This window comes from Erithacus rubecula, assembly GCF_903797595.1.
Source record: "Erithacus rubecula genome assembly, chromosome: Z".
In the NCBI taxonomy this organism is placed as follows: domain Eukaryota; kingdom Metazoa; phylum Chordata; class Aves; order Passeriformes; family Muscicapidae; genus Erithacus; species Erithacus rubecula.
Genome location: NC_136661.1, coordinates 9,366,276 through 9,390,881, shown reverse-complemented (window position 1 = coordinate 9,390,881; position 24,606 = coordinate 9,366,276). Strand labels below are relative to the sequence as shown.

Genomic DNA, 24,606 nt, shown 5'->3' with positions numbered 1-24,606 from the left:
GCAATGTTACCCAGTCAGAGAGGTTTAGTAGTTGGTCTGTTACTCTCCTGACCTTTCTTGGTCTCTGGATAATGTTCAATGTAAATCTTCAGACTGACTCACCTGAAGGGTCTATTTAACCAAAATAAATAACTTTCTGTGAACTATCGCGTTGCCGTATTTTGGAATTACATCAGTCAATAATTGTTGAGCAAACTAAAAAATCTGTTCTGTTACAGGGAGCCTCTTAGTAGCCATTTCTACTGGGAAATTTCTACATCTTGCTCTTGAACCATTATTAAGATGTTTGTTCTTACTGTGTGGCTGGTTCCTCGTGTAAACCAGAAAAGTTGTCACTTAGTGTCCACACCAAGGTGTTCTTTCTTAAGAGTCCTCTCATGCTGTTAATGTTGTCCACTGTAAGTCAATGATTTGTTTAAAATTGCAGCCAGTGTGTGTGGATAGTCCAGTAGTAATACTCAGTCTTAGGTCATCGGTGAGAGAACCATTCTGAAGTTCTTAATCATTCCTAGTTTGCCTCAGACTTTGTATAAAGGCTCCTTTTTCCATATTGAGGGAGATCTCTGCATTATTGTCAAAGGCACAAAAAGCAGATCCAAGGTCTTTGTAAGAAGGAGCTGGAATTTGGTTCCTGCTGTGCTTACTCACCTGCTCTTTCCTGTATTGGCTTGTGGCATCCCTGCTACTCAGATGTGCAGGTCTTGCAGTTCCTTAAGTATGATATTTATAGGGATCTTGAGACCAGTGTACTAAACATCACGGTCTTTGGAACAGCACCCTGTCTTATTTAAGGAAAACATGCTACCAAAAAGAGATTAAAACTGTGAGTTGAAATTAAAATACCTTGTGTTTTGGTCCTTTGATATATAAAGCATCTTACGTCTGAAGCAATTGTATCTTTCTTGCAACAGTTTGTTTTCCTGTGTGGTGAATGTTTTCTTCTTGATTTATTCTTCAACATTTCTGTCAAATAGTACAAGTACAAAAAGGTTTAAGTGGAATGCTTTCCATTTCCCAACTAAATTACAGAAGGAAGAAGATAAGCCTGCAATAAAACTGAGAAAATAAACAATTAAGTACTTTGTTCACTAACTTTGAAAATTTTTTCTTCTTTCAGGTACTTCAAGAGGCATACGCATCAGACCAATCTCAGTCCCTACTGAAGTGAGTATAAGACATTGCACAGGAATTCTAGTCAGGCAAAATGTAATTAAATAATCCTGTTATACTTCATTCGTGTGTTATTTTATTCCCCATGTTCTATTGAGAAACAGTTTTCTTGTTTGTTTAGTGGAGGATCTGTATTTATGTTGGCAGTAGTTCAATGTCCAATATGGATCAAGCTGTACTTGGATTTATTTTTGTTGATACTATCTTAAATAGTTTAAGAACATAACCAACAAAAATAATGGAACTTGGGGAAAACCACTAGACATATAAAAAATTGTAATAAATAATATTAGGGTTTTTGCTCCTCTAAAAGTATGGAAAGATTTCAGTAGAAGATAGATTTATAACAGAAATATAGAAAGAAGTAATAAAGAATAGGAAAGGCCATTTTTTTATGTAGAGAACAAATGTGCAAATGTGGCTAGCTACATGTAGGAAATCCAGATGTCTTATTTATTACATGTCCTTATAAAGAAAAGTATACCTCTAAAATAACTGCAGCTGTTCCCACAGATAGTGGCCAACTCACAGTACAGTAAAAAATGTTCCTAATATGAACAGATTACAATTCTTTATGATTTTTTTATTGTATCATTTAATTCTAGGGGTTGGATAAACCACTCATCACCTACTGAAAATATTTCTAACCCTGGTTTTTCATTAAACTCTGCAGCAGAGGAACAGCAAAATAATTCTATAGGTATGTTGTATTTTTTACAACAGTTGTTTGGTTTTTATAGTCATGGCCTGCAGCTTCTGTTTTGTTAAGTATTCTGTTAGGACAGTTTGAAGAGGTAACTTTTTCTCAAGCCAGTAGTATATGTCCGGTTTAAAATTACTCCAGTGCTGTGGAATTTTCTGACAAAGGTTACAGGCCACATGGTGCTTAAATGCCTTATAGATGTGTAAGGTAAACAGGTCATGAAGGGGTCCTTCTTGCTTCTTTCTAGCATATCCAAGAATCAGAGACATCTGTAAGAAAAGAGAAACAAAAATGCTATTATTCCCAGGTCTGTATGGCATGTGCTGCTACTTAAGTTGTCCTTCTGTTCCTCAGTGTTCCCAAAAGTGCAGGACTGCCCTACCTGTTTTCCTGTCTTCGTTTGAGCTTATTTTTGGTAATTCAGAAGAAAAACATTCAATTTATTTCTGTTTAGGAAATTGCCAGGGAGTCACATGAATGTTGAAACAGGGTGATGAGATCAGGGAATTTGGGATCATCGCTATCCAGAGGCAGGAAGTTATTGGATTGTTTTAGCAGTATTGTCTAACTGCACTGTAATTAGAGAGGGCAGAGGCTAGGTCTCGTCATGTGAAATGGGTGGCAGTTCCATCTGCTGATAGTCTTTGGAAACACAGGACTGTAACTACAGTGAATGTAACAAAATAGCTCTGACATACTATTTGGTGACTAACAGAGCCTAACCAGAAATTTAATTGTCAGTTCCACTTAGGGAGCAAGACTATAGTAATTTTTTAAGATTTGAAACTTAAGCCTTAATTAGGAATTTATGCCTTTTTTTAAGAGACGATAAGAACTTTCAGAAGTTCAAAGTAAAATGAAATATTTTTCTATTCTCCTGAATTTAGATATCAAATTGAATGGATTTCAGAAGGATTCAGAAGAGGTAAGCAAGTACATAGCTGTTGACACTGACACTGAGCACACTGAAAACAAGTTTAAAGCTAAGCTTTATTTTTGTGATTTTTGGTAAAAACTGTAGTTGCTAAGCTTGCAGTACACAAGTGTAGAAGCATAGCAGTGAAAGTAAGAATCATAATGAGACAGAATCTGTAAGGGCTGTTACTTAAGGTAAAGTAATGAAGACACTTAGTAGCTTAAAATATTTCCCACCAATGAAAGCTATGAGACAGGTGGTACATTTGGAAGGTTTCTGAGGAGGAAGAGGGTGTCTGTAACTATCCTTTGTTTTGGGAGATTCTTACTTGTGGCCAGAAATAGTAGTAGCAGAGTGAAAGACTCTGTTTAATGCAGACATCATATCTTTATGATAGTACCAACTAGTCCCATTGGTTTGTACCTACAAATAAAAAGTCAGTTTTACTTGGCTTTTTTTCTCAGATCACGACTGCAGTTTATGTCAGGGAAAAGCAGTTCTTGGTAGAATTCACCAAAGGCAGGTCTGAGACTGGTATTGATACTGAAATTGGCCAGATAGGAACTTTGTAACACAGTTTTGAGTATTTGAGAGCAGGCATTCTTTATTGCTGCTGTGGTCACTTGGAGGATCCTTCATCCAGCTTGAGTGCCCTTAGCATCCAGTGAACAGAGTGTTTATCACACACAAGCATTCATTAGCGATCTGTTTCCCCTTACTTTATTTTACAGAGTTGCACCCCTTATCAGAAGTGCCTATATGGTTTTTTAGAGTATCCTGTGGTTGTTTTCAATGTCCCATGTCCTTTTTAGGGGTCCTTGACCCCTGCTTTGGAGTAAGGACAATATTACTGTTTTGCATAACTTCTACTTTGTCAGCTTTGCAGAACTGGCAAGCTGGCATCCTGCTTGCATTTTGCATGGCTTCTGTTTGCCTAAGTTTCATCTTTTATCTATTTTTCCAAGGCTGTGCTGTTCTATTCTACTGTCCTTATCAGAGTAAAAAGCTGTTTTGTTCTACCATCCTTACTGTTTATGTCTTCCAGCAAATTCGAGTGATGACAGGATCAAATACTCCATCTCAGAACAAAGCAAAAAAATTAAATATCCTAGGATATTCTTTTCTGAAAAATATACAGCTATTAATATAAAACTATAAGTTTATTAAATGAAACATTCTCATTGTACAGAATCAGTCCCATAGAACAAACTCTAAATGCCTTGAAACAGAGATTGACTATTATTAATAGCCTCTGGAGTATAGGCAGATTGAATGCATTGAGAGTATCTCCAGAGAAGCTATTTTAGGAGTCTTGACTAAGAAGGCTGGAAATAATCACTACAGTGGATTTTACTTTTTGGATATTGACTGATATTGGCACTAGCACGGTCTAAGTCCTGCAGAAGAATCTTGAGTGAGATGAACCAGTGGCTATCACAGGCTTCCATGTACTGATTTGAAGCAAGGTCAGGACAGGCACCTTGACATCCAGCAGTGAGTCATTGAGTATCTTAGTTTTGTGTATTCCTGAATGTACAAAATAAATCTGTAAATTATCTATGCATAGAATTCGGACACCTCTCAATTAGTGTTGCTGAATTATCTTTGGTTTTGGTTATGTAGCAGCACTGATTTCTGTTGTGGTTAGTCTATCAGTAGTGGGGCCGATATTGTTCAGTGTCCTCATTTGTGACCTGGGAAATGGAACACACTGCACCCTCAGCAGGTTCAGAGATGGTACTGGCAGGAATGACTGATAGACCAGATAGTTATATTGTCATTCACAGGGACCTGAACAGATGGGAAAACTGGGAGGAGAGAAATCTCATGAAATTCATCAAGGGGAAATGTGATGTTCTGCATCTGGGAAGAAATAACTTCAGGCACCAGTACTCATGGGGACTAGCTGACATGAAAATAGCTGTGCCAGAGAAGGACTTTGGAATCCTGGTGGAGCCTGTGCTCCGCTCTTGTGAGACCCTACCTGGATTACTGTGTCTGGAGTTTTGTGAATATATCACATTTAAGGGTTGAATTTCAGATGACTTTGGGGTCTTTAGGATCTTGCAAAATTTCACCCTCTTTTCAAAAAATGCACTGAGCCTTTTCCTTGGGAAATTTGTAATACATATACATGCTGGACATACCATAGTTCTTCAAGCAGAGAAAGTTACATCAGTGAAGTTTTCTTTTTCTTGAATCGTTTAATGTCTGGATGAATTAGAGAAGTGGTGCAAAAATAAAGTGTAATGCAATAAAGCAAAGTAAGAAGTAATCAGTACTTTGAAACAATTCAATGCACATGTAAAAGATAGGAAGCAGCTAATGGGGGAATAATTTTTCAAGAAAGAATCAGGGATTCATACAAGCTTGCAAATTGAACCTAAGTGTATGCTGTGAGATGTCTGCCCTTTCTGCTTTACTGTGTGTGAGCTTTATCTAAATTGTGTCACCAGTGTGTTGCATTGCCTAATACTGCCACTTGCTGGCAGCAAGACTCCAAAAATGCATTGAAAGAGATTTTCTTAGATCCAGAATTACTAAGTAGGAGTGCTATTATATACAAATGTTATATAAAAACCCAACATAGTTTAGGTCTCTAGAGGTATTATATTTTTTTTCTGTAGAACATTTAAAACAAGGATGGGAAAAAAATACAAAAGCAATTTATTCATGTAAGAATGGGTGCTTCTGTTGAATGTAGCTCAAAGTGATTAGAAAAACAGCAGTATTACTTTTCCAAGAGCAATTACAATTAGGTGTTCTGTACTCAATATGGAAACCACATCATGAAACTTCTCAAAATCCTAAGGTTTTGAACTGAAGTTTGTGAGACACAAATCCTACATACCTGTATTGCATCCACATAAACACATAATGAAAACTCCTATATTGTGTTTTACTAACTATGTATTTTAAGTTATTGTGAATGTGTTTACTTTCATTATTTCTGTGGGACAGAAATCTTTAATTACTTTCTTTTAAAGCCTTACAACATTCTCAGGTTATTTGCTATTGCATTGGAAATGGCATGCTATCATTGGCTAAAATAGATGTAGTCCCTTTTCCCTGGATTTTCACTGCTATAGACATCAACAGCTGAAATTGAAACTTCTTTTGAAACTGAGAGCTCAGTCTAATTCTTGTTAATATATTGTATGAAGAAAGGCTTTGAGTCTTTTAGAATTTGCAAAAATTGATAATAAAATGTACACTCATATATAGAAAGATTAACTTCTACAGTGAATTTTAGTTAAATGCTTTTTAGAAAGGGTTGCTCCATTCTTTTTTGTAAACTTTTTATATCTAATTTTTAGGTACCACAAAGATTGAGTAATCAAGATTACTTTCCAGAAAAAAACCTCTGTCTACATGATCCTGTGGAAGACATCATAACAGTTCAAAAGGAACAGATGCCAGAAGATACATTGCCACGTGTTTTAGATCATTGCCACAGCACCTGCATGACCATTATTGACACAGATAACACAGTGAAAGAGCATCCTCTTAATAATGATACAGATCTTTCACCGTCATCCCCAGGGAAGATTTTCACAGGTGTGCTTACTGAAAAGAATGTAGAGACTAGTGAGGTTGACATCAGTGGTTACCCTAGTGATTCTGAGAGTCTTAAAAACCCATTGCCTGACAAGTTGGAGTTGAAACATGCCTGTTCCATCAATCCATCAGTAGCTGAGAGCAGTGATGCCCTGCCAGTGGTGCCTCTGGATGCCTCGTCAGGATCAATGGTACAAGCTGCCACCTCTGCAATGCCAAATGAGAGACAGCTTAACACCAAGGAAGAACAGCTAAATTCAGAAACCAGTGTTCTGGAGGTAGATGATGAATGTACTCAAATAACAAACGTGATGGAGCCTCCTTGGAATGGGGCCTCTTCCATTCAGGTGGAACAAGTAAATGCCTTCACAGGATCTAACTTGCAGAGCACAACAAATGAGCAAGTATAACCACAGTTTAATTAATATTTGAAATTTTATGTTTGTCATAAAATACTATATAAAGTAGGCAAATTACTCAAAGATGGGAATCTTCAATCTAGTAAAGAATAAACTAGCATCAGTAATTTGCATTCTTAAGTAATTTCAGTTGTTTTTGTTGTAAAAGTCCAGTACTATATTTCCTGTTTGCATTATATCCATGTTATGAAAATAGCAAAGCTGGGATGGGAAATCTTAGTAAAGTTAATTGACTGATGTGGAAACCTAGAATCAGTATGGGATTTTCGAAAACTCCTAGAACCCCTGTACATCTTCTGTGTCTCATATTCTCTCCAAAACAGTATTCTTTTATTTCATTGTAGCATACCAGCATATATCAGCCAATTCCATCTCCCGGCTCCTACTGCATCCTGTTCAGTTTTTGATCCAGGCAATAGTGTGCTGGGTTTTTTTGTCATAGATCTCACTTCTGTAAATGCAAATGCTTTGCAACTATTACAAATAGATGATAGCTATGTCTTTCCTGTGAACTAGGAAGATTACTCAGTCGGGATTTTTTACACATGTATTTAGGAGTGTACTTATTGTGCTTAGTTCTGCCAATGCAAGACATGCTGAAAAAAACTGAGGCATGCATTTATGTTCCTGTCCCCTCCTTAAGAAACCAGAATGTATGGGTACAGCATGTGGTCCTTGTTGCTTCTTGTGCTGTGAAGGTGTTTTGTAACACATCATTTCTATTCAATAATACCAACTCAAAAGTATGGAGAGGAGCATGAAAGGAAAGCCATAGTTTCTTCCTGTTTAGATTATAAGAGAAAGAGGAGGACAGATAGGAGACATAGATTTATGCTACAGACTATATTAAGCATCTCTTGTAAACCTGCAACTTTATTCTCTGCTCTGTATTGTATTTGAATAATCTGGAGCTGCAAATCCATGATCACTCATGTAAAGCTGGCTATTTAAGGTAGTTTTACTACCCACAGTGGCATAAAGCATCCAAAAACTGTAAGTTAATTCTGTCTTTTCTTAGTAGTATTAACTGAATATATCAGTATGTAATTGAATGTGACACAGAAATGGCTAATTTCAAGGTGCTGAAAGGTCTGTAGGCTGATTGACTCAGAACCATAGCACTTTACAAAGTTCCTTCCGTGAAGTATTGATTTCTGAAATTTAGCACAGCTTTGTGAAGATTAATGCATAGATTTATTCGAAATTGCAGTTAAAATTGAGAAGCAGAATCGTGAAATGGAGATCTCTAACCTCTTGTAAAACAACAATCAACTTATCTTTTTTGTGTCTTTATCTGTCATTCTTAAAGGCAGAAGGAAAGGGGGCAAATTACTAAGAAAAAACCCCAGTTAATTTGTTAGTAACTGTTGAACTGTAAAAGTATATTGTTCATCTTGGTATTTTCTCACCCTTCTTTCTTCAGAGTATTCTTATGATGAAACAAGTACCCAAAAGAGGAGAGTCTGTACTGACTTGCAGATGCTATCAGGATGCTGGATATCACATGTATTTTAGTATTTGGTCTCTTATAAAGCAAGTGTGGGGTTTTTTTCTTCTGCTTCTCTAACCCTGCTCCCATCACAGATGTGGATCCATGGATGATAGTGGATCCTGCTATGATAGTTTTCTAAGCCAATATGTTTGATTTTCCCCAGCTCCTATACGATCATTAAGGGGTCATCAAATTTGAGGTCATCAAATCCAGTTGTCCAACGATGAACTACTCTCTTTACCACAAAGCCATGTCTGCAAGTACCACATCCACGTCCTTTGAACATTTTCACGGATGGTGATTCCACCACTTCCCTAGTCAGCCTGTTCCAGTGCCTGGCCACGCTTCCAGTGAAAAATGTTTTCCTCATGCCCAATCTAAGCCTAATCTGTCACAACTAGAAGCCACTTCCCTTTATCCTATTGCTTTTTACCTGGAAGAAGACACCAGCCCCCACCTCAAACAAGCTGTTTTCAGGTCGTTGTAGCGAGCAATAAGGGTACTGCTGAGAGCCTTTCTCCTCAGGCTAAACAACCTCAGATCCCATGTTAATATGCATTGTCTCTCAACCCAGAGGGACCACTTCTAAGAAGGCAATTTCCCTTTTTAGTTACCTCTCTGCTAAATATCAGTTCAAAAAATTAATCAGCACATTCTCCATTTTTGTTTGTATCACAAGAAATGGCTAACCAGTTCTCCCTCATCATTGTGAATTTCTATGCATGTATGCTGAGGGTGTGTCCTTAAAACTTTCAGCATTACTCAAGTATGTAATAACCTAATGAGTACCCAGATTTCAGGAGCTTGAGTGATACATAGCAGCATGTCACAGTCACATGGTTAGAACAATGAATAAAGAAATTCAATCAACTCAAATTAACTTCCTTGTGGTGACCTGTCTTTAGGGCGGGATTGGAGTTAAGTCTCTGGTATATATGAATCATTTAGGCTCCTGTTTGCACAATTTAGGATGAGGTGAATCTCTATCATCTCAGAGTAGCTCTTCCTCTTTACAAATGGTGGGGTAATGAGGATGCCTAGTGTCATCTGCATGCCTGGCTTTTAGAAGGTTGAAGGTAAGTGAAATCTTTAGAAATAACAGCTCAGCTGGGAGTTACTGGACTTCACATCTCAGCTTGTGTAAATTTTTAGGCTTCTGCAACAGTGAGATCGAATGGGCTATCTTAAGACATCTCAAGCATCATCTTATTTTTTAGGACTGGACCTCATGTCCGTGGGAAACTGGAACGAATATGTTGTCATTTCAAATGTCCAGTCAAATAACTTTCAGACAGAAAAATTTTTGTTAGCTGTCATCCATCTTAGATTTATGTTTTAAGTTGTGACTCTGAGTAGCCTAATTGTCTTGGCTAATTCTGCCAGGAACTCATGGCATACTGCTTCAGGATTGCCTCTCCTGTGGCAGCCTCTTTCATACCTGTAGAATTCCGTTTATTCACTTAAGCAATCCTTCAGTTCTCTGTGGGGATACAATTTTAAAGAGTGTTCTTGGACCTCTTTTATATATAGCCTTTGTATTAACTTTGTGCCTACCAGTTGCTGCTAATATTATTTTTTTTTTTTGTCACAGCCTGTGGTTGGTCAGCAGACAGAGAAAGAAGTCATTTCAGATTACTTGGATGCCACCTGTAGTGAAAAACAAATTGGTGAGGAACATTCATATTCTGTGCAGCCTGCAGTGTGTACAGAGACAGCTCAAACAACATCAAGGTAAGCTCAGGAAAGTACAGAGATTGTTTCCTCTTATCACCAAATACTAGAACAAACAGGGGGGAATGGCTCACAGTGGCGAGCATTCAACAATGCTAACAAGAAGCAAACCTAAGTATTTTGAGTATGAGAAATTTAGACATAATAATTCTTAATTTTAAAAAATATATTAATCTAATAGATACAGTTCATGTGGAGAACTCATTTGTCATGTGAATGACTTTAAATTATCAAAAAGAAAGATTTTACCTTTTATTTAAAGATCTGAGAGTTAGTTTCTCTCCTGATTTACTCCTTGTTTAGTACTACCTAAGTAAACATGCTATTATAGCATTCCTTTAGAAATAAAATGTATTCATATTCTTAACTCTACTGTAAACATTGATTTATATAGAGAATATTTTTGTTGATTCTAAGCAATTTTCTTGTCAGTAAAATTCAGGAATCTACTTCTGAAGACAGGCAAGATCTAGAAACCATAATTTGGCAAGAAATAATTCTGAACGAGTATGCAGAAGCTAATCAGAGGAGAAGGAGCAAGAGAATTGACAACAAACGAAGTAAGATACTCTGTGTTGTTATCATACAGATTATTATTTTAACAGCTATACTGAATCAAATATCATTCACAGTTTTTCTCGTATATTGTAGCATCGTTTTCTTTTAAAAAATATGGTATAAACATTCATTTTAATAATTAAAGTTATTGATAATTTTCCTTCTTCTGAAAACCCTTATATTAGCAACCTAACAGTTAACTTGTTTGCATAAACTGCTTCTTAAGAATCATGAGATGTTTTTAGGATGCAATTTTTATTACAGTGTTTTATATGAAAAAATATGGTGTGTTCTGAAAAGGAAAATCATATTTTTGCAGAGTAAAATGTTAGATCCTGAGCTACAGTTATTTATACTTCTGCCATTTAGTGTTCTGTGTGCAAAATCATTGTCAGAACAGTGCCATCCTCAAGAATTAACCTATACGAAACAGTTTATTCTGTTTTGAATGCCTGCTGTTGTTACTTTGTCTCTAGGATTTTAAGGCCTTTAATACCACAGAACAGTCTTGTGAAGTATTTTTATTTGCAGTGTGCTTTTTTAGAGAAAAAGATTGCTATTTTTCATCCTTTGATGAAGCAAAATTCTTTACATTCTTGAAGAATTCTTGGAAACAGATTTTATGGGAGAATAAAGAATTTTCTCACTTAAGTGTTCACTCCAGCACCTTTAAGATTAGGCCTTAGGTGTTGGGGTTTTTTAGTTTAAGTCTACTCAGACAGGGTTTTTCCATTAATTACAATCTTTTAAACATCTTGCAAAGTTTTTAACTATTTGAATTGCAACAGCTACATATTAGATCTTTAAGAACATAGAGAAGTTTATCTCCAGTTAACAGGATTTAATTCTCTTTTGCAGGATTTTAATTATTCACAGTGGAAGAACCATTTTGATGAGATTTAAAGTTAAATGACTAACTTCTCATCTATTTCAAATCGACTTGCTAGCTTCCACTCAATAAATAAATAAATTACTGATTCTTTAGCATGGTTTCTGCAGAAAGAGTTGCACTGCCTGTAGAGGTAGTTTAATGGTAAACCAATCTAGCAGGCTTTCCTTGCTTTCACATCAGACCTGTCAAGGGCCCATGAGTCATCTTTGGTAATTCACTCTAAAATCCACCCCATGATAAATTTTGTGGGTCTGCATGTGTCACTTGTTTTGTACAAGGTCAGGTGCATGAAAAACTCTAGGGAAGGCAAGTGGAAGTAATGGGAAATAGATCCCTGTGAGGAAGATTTTAGTGAGGTAAAGTGTAACATAAAACTGCACATGATTCTGTGTATGTCTGTGCAGTTTTTTCTCTCCTGAACTGCTTGGCTCGTTTAGACCAGCTTTGACTAGTGACTGCATGTCTTAAATGATTGATACCTTACAAAGCTGGACAGCAGAGAGGGACTGTGTGCTCAGGTGAGGGAAACCTTTATCTTTTAGATTCTAAAAATCTACTCAGAGGCAAGAAATTAAGAATGTTTGGAGTTAGTCCAAGCTCACAGTGTATCACAATGCACAAAACTTCTGGCTGTGTGAGTTACAGCTCTAGAAGAACTATTAGTTCTAAGGTCTAATCCTGGTGATGCCAAATTGATTTTTACCGTTTTTGCTTTTATATATTCTCCATATTCTTTACACATATATTTGTAGCTCTGGAACCCCTAATTGTACTTTTGGTTAGCCCCACTCCTTTTCCCTACCCCTTATAGGCAGAAAGACAAAGCACATTCCAGAGGCTGCAAGCTGGGGATCTAAGGACCCTATCCTGTCTTGGTTCTTCCTGGGACCAAAATTGAAACCAGCTCTCTGACACACATAAATGAAGTTTAGTTCCTGTCTGAGGGAGGAGAATTCAGAAAAGGGTTGAACTAGGGCAGATAATTTCACCACTTATGTCTCTAATTGGTTTTTTTTGTCAGTTATGTTAGTTTGCTAGACTAATTAAACTGTGTTCACCCCATGCAGGGTTGTGCATTATCCATATCTGCCCTCAGAGGCCTCCAATAAAGAGCAGCCTTTATATTAGCTCCTGTACTAATATTGCCTTGAAAGTGTGTTGTTTCATTTTTAGGTTCTTTAAGGCACCACTGGCACCTGGGTGGAGTTTTAGGACTTAGAAGGCATACCTGCTACAGCTTGTAGAGAGGAGCAATATATGTAGCCTGCTGTCCTCAGAGTTCTCATTGGTATAGGAATTAATGGACTAGGCCTGCACTGTGTCTGTCTTCAAGCGATTCTCCTGTTCTTTCTTCCCTTCTTTCTTCCCTCCTTGTTTTTCATTGGGGGCAGTAGCCAGGATGCTCTTCCCCATGGTTTTAAGGGATGTTGGAATGGCAGTGCTGGTGAAGTACTGAACAGCTCATCTGTACTGGAAAAAATTTAAGCCAAGCTGAAAACTGTGATGATTGTGTAATGGGAGATAGTGCTTGTTTTTGTAAAATACTAAAATAAACATTTTTAAAAGTCTGTTTTCAATTTTAGTTTTTACACTTTTACTCATACTCTTCTTTCACTGATTGCAGAAATGACTGAGGCGGTTGTGAAGTAATGAGAAAAGATAAACCTGAGGGAGATAATCTCAATCAGTGTCCTAGAGTAAACACATGCTCACAAAGCAGAGCTTTTAAAAGATAAATGAGTAAAAAAGAATGGTGGATAAATTTGACTTCTAAGAAATTATGGAATAACTGACTAGTTATTGAAGTGGTCATCTTATAGTGATTTTAATGCAGAATAATGGTTTTGTTATCCACTGGGAAACAATGCACGTTGCAAAAATGTCATTAGAAAAGAAGTCTAAAGTTAAAACACTTCTACATAGTCATATTTTTGTGTCTTGAATTTGAGTTGGAGTTTTGTTATGAAATGCACCATGACATCCTTTATTAAATGGCATTATTCTCCAATTTGTGATATGTTTTTTGAGATTTTAATTTTTACTAGATTGAATGAATGTTTGTTACTTCAGGTAGCTTATTTACTAACTTTGATATAAAGTTATAAAGTTATATTTTTGATATAAAGATAAGAGAGAAAAATACTTCTCTGTGCAACAGATCTTTTGCATTATTTTTCAGGACGAGAAGCCTTTGGCAGGAATTCCATAAATCCAACTCGCCCTCTTTCACTTTCAACAATCCACAGGAGGAATGTGTATGGTGAGAATTTACTGCATAGAGCTGTTACTCACCAAGATATTGACCTTGTAGGTCGGATAATAAAAGCCGGGGGAAATGTAAATGCTCAGGATTATGCTGGTAAGTTGCAATTGTACTAACACACTATTTTCAGTACAAGTACCTGCCTATAATTAATAAAAGCATGTATTATGAGTTTGTGCAGTGGACAAGACTATAAGTTTGTGAGTGGTCAATTGATTATTAAATTTGTATTGGTTTAACTTAGTATTTGTGCCTGGGAAAATAGGTAGATCTAGTTATAAAAGTATACAAGAAAATAAAATTTTGAAGGAGAAGTTAAGCACTTGAAAAAATTGAAGAGCGATGCCATTAGGTTTATGTGCCTTAGTTCAATGATTCCATGCATGCTTATCACAAAACTGTCCCTAATTTAATAATCAACTTCATAGGTCTTGAAGTTGGGGGGTATTTTTTGTGCATTTCAGTGGTCAACTTGAGATGTCAAGATTTTGCCTAAATTTTTCAGGAACTTTGATTTCAGCCTTTACATCTTGAGAAAAGTTCAGCACTGTTTTGAATTTTTGAAGTTGTGATTACTTGGTATTTTCCATTTTTTCTTTGTCTTGACAAAATCTTGACAAAGAGCAGCCGTCTATTAATGTATTGATTCAAGCAATTTATCCAGTTTTGTGGGTGTTACTCTATGTCAAAGACTTCACTACACCTTAATTACAACTTGGTTGTTTCAAACATAAGACGGTCCCTAATCTGCACCTCTCTGTCTCATGCTTTAGTCTCTGAAAAATTTTCTGTAACAAAAAAAGAAAATTGTTTCATACAGCTGGCCCTTGTGCTAGAAAACTTCATTTTTACAGTCTCCATATTGTGCTAGCAGCTAGGATTTCACAACTGTCCTACAGGAAAGAAAAAAAACACATTGTGAAGTTATAGGCTATTGCATATCGCAGGCATATGATGGACCAGAATTAAGGTGGAAATTCTCTCTTTCTGGAATATTGAGAGATAGATTGGGTCAGCAGCAAATCTCAGACTTTGACAGCGCAGACATTTGAGCTAACAGAGTGATAATATGTAATAATGTGTGCTGATGGCAGATGAGAAAATATTTTGTTCATGGGGTTCAAAGCCCTTTGTTGACAACTGAGAAGTGCTTGTAGTGTGGGTTCAGCTGCAGCCGCAGTAGGCAAGTGTACTAAAGTGTAGTGGTTCTAGATTTTGGGGTCACAGCTGCCTCCTTTTTCTGCCTTACATATTTTGCTAGGCCACCATTTTTTCATCCCCCAGACTCTTGCTGCTGTTTTTTTTTTTGAGCAAAAGGAGCAGAGCTACATAAAATATCTTTTAGTTGTACTCCTTGAAGAGATGAGAGAGGTTGACCTGTCCCTGCTTCTTTCATTTTCAATGAGGCAGGTGTAATCAGAAAGTAGACTTTGAACAGGCTTGTGTCATTTTGGCACACATTTTCATCTTGGTATCTTTGAGTCATTGTTCTGAATATTATATTCTGCCTCTGTGTCTGTTCTCCTCCTTTAAAGCTTTCCCCCAATGATTATTCATATCTTAGCCTAGTCTTTTTTCCTTATTCCTATGCTATGGTACTCTGCTTCAGTACCTCACTGAGTTTTTGGAATCTTCTGTTGTTTGTTTTCTTTTGGGTTTTTTTTTCTCCTCTTTATTTCCTGGACATCAGCATGTAGGATATGGCCAGCATATTAGAGATATGTTTTGTGTTCCGAGTTTGAGTCTTGACTCACAGTGTCACAAGGGATCTGAGAAACAGCTGCATTGAAACCTGTCGTTTCTCGTGATTTGGAGCATGCACAGTGTCCTTGCAGACTCATGTTGCTAATCTCTAGTGATTATTAATTGAATGTGTGGCAGGTGTAGTTTTCCCAGGTCTTATTATTAGATCAGTTAGAGGATACTTTTTACTGAGGGACAAATTAGTACATTCTCCTAAATGCAAATTTTTATTCCTTAACAGATTTCATAACAAACCTGGTTACTACGAATATACAATAGTCAGGGTTGGGTTGCATATAAAAGAGCCTCAAGAATATCTCTCTGTAATGAAATTAAGATATTTTTGCTTAATGGGACTGAAACAATCTTATTAAGCCTTTATAATTCACATATTTAGTATGTGAATTAGGCCCTGACAACCTTCTGGTAACGGAAAATTGTTGAAGAGTAAAACTATCCATCAAAGTGGAGGATGTTAGTTATTAAAACTAACATTCTGGAGGCCATGTTAGTTCCAGAGCTAGAAGTTAGGAAGTGGAGTATTCTCTGTGTTTTTCCCTTATGTCTCTCAACTGCATGTTTGAGGACCTGGTGCATGGTTATGCTAAACACAGTTCAAAGACCTATATTCCATATTTTTCCGTCCTGTTTTGAAGGACAGGTATCTGCCAATAAAAACAAAAGCTTCTCTTTGAAATTGAGAATGTAAACCCCCTCCCTCCAAATTATTATAATTTTGAAATTAAGGGGCTCTCAGGCAAAGATATGGGAATTAGGAATAACAGTTCTTTACCAGGAAAATTAAAATAGAAATACAGTATTACAAAGAACAATCCCAAAAACACTGACAGAGTCAGAATACAACCTGACACACTGTCAGTCAGGGTGTTGGTAAGCAGTCCCATTAAATGATGGCTACAGTGCCCCTACAGTGGCAGATGTGGTTCAGCTGAAGCAGTACTCTTGTACAAGGTGCAATTTTCCTCTGAAGGTCCAGGGATGGTGTGGAAAAGTCTGGCTTTCCTCTGGGATCCAGTGGAAAGAAGGTAACTTACTGTCCAAAATCTGTTTTTTATCTAAGTAGGAAAGGCTTGGCTTCTTCCCCTGGGTGGAGCATCCCCCAGTGGGATGATACAATTTTATCAGTCATACAGTGGGACCTAATGGCCCAGTAACAGCAGATGATATCTTCCTGGAGGGAGGATGGGCTGTGGAAAAGATAAAGATGATTGCCCCACCTTGTTTTAAAGATGGCCCATTAGCAGGTAATATGTGCCATGGAGATTAGGAATCACTACCTCACCCGACTTCAACAGATGGTGATAGAATACACATTTCTGGCCACATCAACCCAGCACATTTTCCTAAACAGTTCCTTCACAGAGTGGAATTCATGTGGTATCTTTCTTTTTTTTTGCATATACCTGGGTGTGAATGTGGAATTCCACTAGGGATTTTTCATTTATTTGAACACTCATTTATTTGGATGGTCTTACAACATTTTTGTTTGGTAGTAAATAATTCATGTCTTTATTTTTGCCACTTCTTTCTTACTTACCCTCTTCATCATAGCCTTGTAAGTAAAAGAGTGTAGTGAAAAATTACCTTGTCCTTAAAACAGCATATATGTTTTACTCCAGGAGAAATTACTAAAATATGGGATAAATAATTGTTATTCTTTCCTTTCATGATAGAACTATCAAATCTAAAATTAATGTTGTTGCAGCATCTACTTCCTCAGTAAGTGCAAATTTTGTCTAAAGCATGAGATCTCCCAACCCTTGTGATGTTCTCATAAACATTTCTTCATAAATCTTACTGGAAAGCATCAGTTTTTACTATTTCAATATACTCTGTGAAGTCTTCATCAGAGAGACAACTTAAAACTGACATAAATTTCTAGAATTTTTTCACCCAAATGTGAAATGCATGTTTTTGTTTGTTGTAGGCTTGACTGCACTGCATATAGCAAGTGTGGAAGGCTTTTATGAGATAGCAAATCTGCTTTTGAAGGCAGGAGCTGATGCTAATGCTACACAAAAGGAAAAAATAACACCCTTGCAAGATGCAGTTAAAGAAGGCCACTATGAGGTATATTCTTAATTGAACACAAAGTATGATTCACAAATAGAAGTTATTATTGTTGAGACCGGAAGGTCATACAGTGTTTTCACATGGGGCTGGTCTTTTTAGATTATTGATAAATTCAGGAGCTTGCAAGTCCTCTCTGTTTGATTTCTATTCAAATCACTTCACACTTATCAAGATTTGTCCAGAAGGAGAGATTTTTCTAATTGTTTTGGACAATGGCTCTACTACTGAGGAGTAGATTGCTACTGTTTAATACTATTTCATTCACTGATTTTGTAATTATCCTGCAGAGTAACTTCTAACTTGAGCAGTCTTCTGGACTGTTAATGAGATTTTGGTCACGATTTGGGAGTCATGGATATGTGATGTGTCATCACAATGACATTACCCATGTATTAACACAGAACATGGACAATTACGAGGAAATAGCCTTCTATTTTGTAGGGTCTTAAACTGAACACTAACTGAATAGTCAGTTTGAATTAATGGCAGAATTTCTTGCCAAATGCAGTGGTTTCATAAGCTTGTGTCTAATTGCAGATCCTCTTTAAGTGTGCTAATGGTCACTTCCACCTGTCTGCATGTTCCCAGGGTGGTGAAATTTATGTAGGAGTTCTGTGTGTCGCTTTAATCTGCTGGCAGTTTTTTTCTGGAGACCTGTATATATGCTGTCTAATTCATACTGAGTTCCAAGATATTAAAGGGTTTTTTTTTTGGGGAGGACTAATAAATTTTGTTCCTAAACATTTGGTCTTTTTCACAACTGAGATGAGACTTACTCTGTTTCTCCTGGAAAAGTCTCTTTCGAGCAAAGAGGAAGGGTGGACTTCTGGTTAATATTTTTTCTGAGACTTGAAAGCCTCAAGAATAAATTGCAGCTTGTGCATAAAAACTTTTGCAGGTTTGTGAAATATTTCTGAGTTTTGTGATTTTTCCTAAGACAGTTGTGGATGAGGGACTCTGCATCTCTGCAAGTAATACTTAGGGGCCAGCAACTTGATTGATGCTGGAAGAACACTAATCTCAGCTATGTCACTTGAGGCACACCAAGGTCATTCACCACACAGCTGAGTTAAAGTTATGTAAGCTGGTATATCCAGAGAGAATGGTACTACATGGTGGTACTGTATTTACTCATTGCTCTGTTTACTCAGTAGCAGTAAAATTGTCTTACTGTAGTGGGCTGTCAGATTCAACTTTGTTCTTTTTTGACTAGCAACAAAATACTGATATTAATTCAGTAATTTGACTTTCATAATATGGTATTTGGAACTGTGTTTTTCAATGCTACCTTCTCTGTGTGAAGTAGATTGGAAATGCAGCTTTTGACTACTTTATCTGTACTTGCAATGTGCAAAATAAATTTATTTCAGAAAAAATGCTAAGTGTATGAAAGATTTTCTAGTAGTCCAGTTAAAGGGGAGAGTGTACATGTATGGTGATGCTCACAATGATCCTGTTATTGAAGAAATGTTATCAACATTACTGGTTGAAAAAATCTAAAGACTTGGGACAGCTTGTGAAACTCAAAAGGGCTTTTGCTGCCAGCCCAACCCTTTTTATTTTACTCTGTTGTTAGGAGAATGTAGAAATATGAAAAACTGCATTAACAATTTTCTTATTAGCAATCTGGTTAGAAGTAATGAGGCACTTGAACACACAAGGTGAAGAATGTGAGTCAAGTTCATTCTGAAATGATAGCAGATGCTCAGGAAAGAAATGCAGAAGTACAAGTAAAATAGTTTCAGCTAATGCTGAAATAAGATTGCAGAGTTACCCACAGACAGGAAATAATCAGACTGTAAGTTTCCCATGTCTTAAAAAAATATTTTGCGAAGGTTGATGGAACATTTTGTTAAAGTGATAATTTCTTGAATAACCACAGAATCCAGGATTTATATTTGTGCAAAAATAATAATGTTGGTAGCAAGACCATCTGAATGTGTTTTGTTTGAGCAGATATATGTTGTACATGAGAAATATCTGTCAAAACTTCCCTTGCAGTCACAGGAGTCACAATAGACACATCCAGAGCACAATTTATTTTCTCCTACAGTAGATATCCTAGATATCTAGATATCCTAGATATCTACTGTATCTAGATGGATAAGCTGACTTGAACCGTAAAATCACCTGTTATTTTCTTCCAATTAAGAGCCATGGTGGGATGAATTTACCGTGTATTTTGAGAGACCTTGTTTTAATGGCATCAGGTTAATAATTGAAACCATTTATAAAACAATAAGACTATAGGATAATGATGCATCTAGGGGAATGGTTGGTATGTATGAACAGAATAAAAAGGGATTTGAGTTGCTTGTGTTGTCAAGTATGAGAGAGAAGCCTGTATGAGGATTCTGAAAAATACTGTCAGAAAATAAATCATCTGAAAAACTTACTTTTCCAGATGGCGAGCTTATTACTTTGGTATGGAGCTGATCCCTTATTAAAAAATCACGTGGGAAGGTGTGCATTAGATGAAGCTTCTAACCCATCTATGATGAAACTTCTTAAAAGTTATGTAGCAAAATCTAGAAGACACTCAATAGCAGGTAGGAAAGAATTACTCTGACATAACATCACTGCTAAATGTAGAAATTTAGAACATCTGTTGAATGCCTCCATAATTACTGCTAATACCTCTGTGTCCTTCACTGTCTGATGCCTTGCATTACCAGTGAACACTCCTTACCCTCTCCAGTTGCTGACATTATACATTTTGCCCTTTGACAAAGTGCAAAAGATAATGATGTCCAGCTTTTTTTGGGGCTGGAATTACCTTTCAATTTGAAATGAAGGTGTGAAACGCAACAGTTGTCTATCTAAATGGAAGATGCAGCATTGCTTGACTTGCTGATGGATGAGGTATGGTTGAGAGGTAGAGATACATTTTGGATTTAAACTGGCATAACATTTTTTAAGAAAAATTTCGAAGGATCCATAAGATAAAAAATGGGAAACTAGGATTAGATCTGAATTGTAGGGGTTGCCAAGCCTTAATTATTGTTGGGCTAAGTACTGGAAAATATTACTTTAGGTAACAGCTAGTGAGTCCTTGAAGTTGCTGAGGTATGTCAGCCTAATCCAACCTGATTGCTGGTTATGGTAATCTCTTCATTTTATCTTTGTACTGTGCTGACTGGGATTTGCATTTGCCAAGATCTGGATCTTTCCTTCTCATGTCCCACCTGGCAATGCATCCCACAGAGAGCCGGTATTTTGTGATTCACAAACTGATGTCCCATCATGCTTTTACAAATGTTTCCTAACAGCCATGAAGCAAACTGTTGTGCATGACAATTTAACTGGAAAACTTTGCAATTATTTCTGTTCACTTGCAGCCAATATTGCTAAGGTTCATTAGCTTAATGGGCTGTTGTGTATTCTTTTTTTTTTTTCTTCAATGTCTCTAAAAAGTCCCTAGGACATTCTCCCATGAATCAAAAGGGAAGAAAAGGAAGAATCAGAAAGCAGATGATTGCTTTGGGAGTTCAAACTCAGAAGGTTTTAGGCAAAAGACAATACATTATCTTATGGTAAAGTAGGTCTCAGATTGGAGAACTGTTTTAATAATGTGATGCCTTTGTGTGCTCTAGAATCTCAGGTTTTCATTTAAAAAATGAGCTCTTGAGTTTTTTTGTTGCCAATGTAGTATAGGCCAAGCAATGTCAGTACAAAGAGAGTTGTCTGAATGCTTTCTCACAGGTTTGAACAGCCTACAGTGAGCAAGCTGACTTAAAACCAATATGGCTTTATCCTCACTGTATGTCTGTCTCTACTATTACTTCAGTTTGTCTTTCCTGTTCTTCCAAATAGTATTGTACAGCAAGGTCCGTAGTATACTTTGAAGGAAACATTGGAATAACCATTTTTCCAGAAGGCAGGAGGTGCCTGAAGAAAGGCAGCTGTCAAGTACAGAAGATGCTTGATACTAATGGATAAAGCTGACTGAAAATTTTTGAGAAAAGAGTTTGTTTGATGAGATGAGAAAGGCACAGCAACTAATTGTTCAGAGGAATAAAAGGAAGAAAAACCAATCTCATGGATAAGAGTTGCAGAATGCTCATTTAAAACCTTAGACTTCTGTATTCTTTGAAGAAATTATATATTTCCAAGAAATCAGAGAAAGAACATCATAAACTTTAAAAAAATATCTGAATAGTATGGTATTGTAATAGAAGGAACAGGGATTTAAAAAAGATAACATGGATGATAGAGCTTTAGAAAATTAATATATCCTGTCTCTTTGGCAGCAGTTTGAGGAAGGGGTTGTCCTTACTCTATACACATAATACGACTTTGTTAATCTCTCTTTTCTGCTGTGTCTCTTGGAATTTAGTAGAACTATTACCTGAAGCTTCATAATTAGAACCTCTCTGATGACCATATATCATTAAAGTGAATGTTGTTTGCTTTGGGAACCAATAAGGATTAAATCAAGTTTATTTGCAATTATGGGTCCAGGTGTGCACAAGTGTAAATGACAGATTATCTTTGCCACTAAAGATGACTCAAATACTTATACTCAGTCTACAGTAGCTTTTCACATCACATTTGTAAAAAAACCTAGTGTATGTGTGTATATATATATGTGTGTGTGTGTGTATATATATATATTCATTGAGCTGCATATATATGCACCTATCTATACCACTCTGTCTCTTTATGAATATCAATCACATGCCTGTATTTTTCCTGATACAGAATTAGGAACTGAAAAGGAGTAATGCTCAAGTCTCCACTTTTTATAGTTTTAAAATATCTTTATATGTGTAGTTTATATATTTAGTAGCCTGATGACCTGAAACCAGTTGATGAAGAAATCAAACATATTCCCCACCTCTATATAATATAAAATTTCATGTGCCTTGCTGATTTGTTGTACCCTTGTTGAATCATCTTAAGTTTTAACTGGAAATTCTTTAGTATAGAATCTGCTTGTTGTCTGACCTATTGCACGGGACCTTCTGCTCTCAGTACCTTTCAACTTTTTTCTGTAGACAGTTATGTTATTGAATAATTAAAGTGACAGCGTTGCACACATTTACAGCAATTCAAATTAATTATGAAGGTTAATTTTGTGTTTATACTTAAGCATTCTTTGTGAAAAAAATTTCTAATGAACACCCAATATCTGTTTAGAATCTACCAGGGAAAAAGCTGTAATTGTTCATGGTACCTGTAAGACGCGAGTTGGGAGAAAGAAGAAAGTTAGGAGAAATGCAATGGGGGAAACTCAGCTGCATATTGCTGCTAAGAGAGGAGATGTGTCTTTGGTGAAGACTCTAATATCATCTGGAATTGGTGTCAATGAACAGGACTATGCAGGTTTGAAAATTACTCTATTATGGGCTTGTTTTATACTACAGTTTTACATAATGTGTATTATAGATATGTTTATATAATTTGCATAATTTTAATAACATTACGCATTTTTGGTTTAAAATTTTGAGGAAAAGAAGTCATTAAACAAGTGCAAGCACACTGTATGAATGCAGGCTTTCATTTCAGCATGCAGCTAGTGCAGATAGTTTCGCAGCAGGGTCTTGTTACTCTACTGAAGAGCACCTTTTCAGAGATGTGCACAGAAAACATCTGTGTGTGAAGCACATTCAGACAGGTTTTATTTCCTTAGGAAGAACAAAAACCTGATGACAAGAATATGTTTTCCTCTTTCCTTCCTAAATATATAACATGTTTCTGTTTTGGTAGTCTCAAAATGGATACTGTTCTACACTAGACTTGATATTATAAAATGCCACTGGTATTAGAAATCAGATTATTAATATTGTGCTCCTAAGTTTTTTTAAGATTTTCTTCTCCAATGTTTCATTTCTTCTGCAGTAGAAAAAAAAAAAAAAACTGGATATTTTTCTTTGAAGTAAATTGAATTACATATAAAATAGTTTACCTTGGCATTTCAGGAGGATTACTTGTGTAAGATATATCTTAAATGCAGCAGAGTGTTGAGTTACTAATTAGTGACCTCTGGATCTTTCCAAATCAGATGCATACTGTATGTGTTATCTTGCTTTTATTAGGTTGGACAGCAATTCATGAAGCCTCTAATGGAGGATTTACTGATGTGATCTTAGAATTACTGAAGGCAGGTGCTGATGTTAACAGCAGAAGTCTCTGTGGTGTTTTACCAATACATGATGCTGTTTCTGGCAATTATTTGGAGGTATATTTTTCTTCTACATAAGATTTCCTAACACAAATTTCCAACAGACAGTCAGCAAAGCAAAATCTGAATTTCATTAAAGTTACCAACAAAATTTTAATATAGGTTTGCATTTAGGAAATAAACCTGTGTTCTTTAAAGTGATCAAAATTTAAAGAAAAGTATTCTTCAGTAGTGACAGTTGAAATTGTACAGTTAGTTGACTTCTTTAATACAATAGACTAATAATAAAAATTCAGAAACCCTTTGTGGTTTTTTGCCAGGTTTGGGCTTCTTAAAAACAGTGTGAAAGTTGAACATTCTCAATTTATTAATAGTTCAGTGCTGCCATAGATAGGAATGATGCATTTCACACTAAAGAGAAAAGCTATAAGACACTTTATTGGTATAAAATAGTAAGTTAACAAAGTTCACTGGTAAATGCGACAGTTGTTTAACACAATTCTGTTGTTTACTGCATAGAGAACAGGCTCCCTCCTGTAAGGAGGGACCTCTTGTTAAGTCATGATGTTCAGAAAGGACCCCCTTGCTTTCTAAGCTCCTTTTCAGATGGCTGGACCCAGACTCCATCCCAGACTCAGTCAGTAGTTCATGTGTAAAGTGCTTTATGTGCACAATCATAAAAGACTATGTGTACACAGTCAATCCTTTCTATCACTTTGCTAAGATTTCAAAGTTTAACAATGATTATAGAAAATCTGTAGTGACAAGGAATTCCTCTGCCTTGAGGAGTAACGCTGAGATGTGTCCCTGCTCAAGGGTAGGTCTGGTGCGCAGCCCATTGCTGTGTGAGAGAACTCAAGGGGCCCTGGGCTGTGCACTGTTTATGAAGTAAGGTGATTGATTTATGGTCATATTTGCATACCAATAAGATTCCTGGGTCACT

General features: G+C 36.4%; 1 protein-coding gene across 1 annotated transcript in view; it reads left to right on the top strand.

Annotated features, from left to right (window-relative positions):
• The window catches only part of ANKRD31 (ankyrin repeat domain 31), a 58,633-nt gene that overhangs the window by 4,788 nt on the left and 29,239 nt on the right, over positions 1 to 24,606 (top strand). Inside the window, exons 4-14 of the mRNA XM_079330393.1 lie at positions 1,118 to 1,164; positions 1,776 to 1,870; positions 2,761 to 2,798; positions 6,107 to 6,751; positions 9,850 to 9,989; positions 10,422 to 10,549; positions 13,619 to 13,798; positions 17,394 to 17,536; positions 19,944 to 20,088; positions 22,679 to 22,864; positions 23,578 to 23,720. Of these exons, the coding sequence (XP_079186519.1) occupies positions 1,118 to 1,164; positions 1,776 to 1,870; positions 2,761 to 2,798; positions 6,107 to 6,751; positions 9,850 to 9,989; positions 10,422 to 10,549; positions 13,619 to 13,798; positions 17,394 to 17,536; positions 19,944 to 20,088; positions 22,679 to 22,864; positions 23,578 to 23,720 (1,890 nt within the window). The remainder of the gene's footprint in view (positions 1 to 1,117; positions 1,165 to 1,775; positions 1,871 to 2,760; positions 2,799 to 6,106; positions 6,752 to 9,849; positions 9,990 to 10,421; positions 10,550 to 13,618; positions 13,799 to 17,393; positions 17,537 to 19,943; positions 20,089 to 22,678; positions 22,865 to 23,577; positions 23,721 to 24,606) is intronic.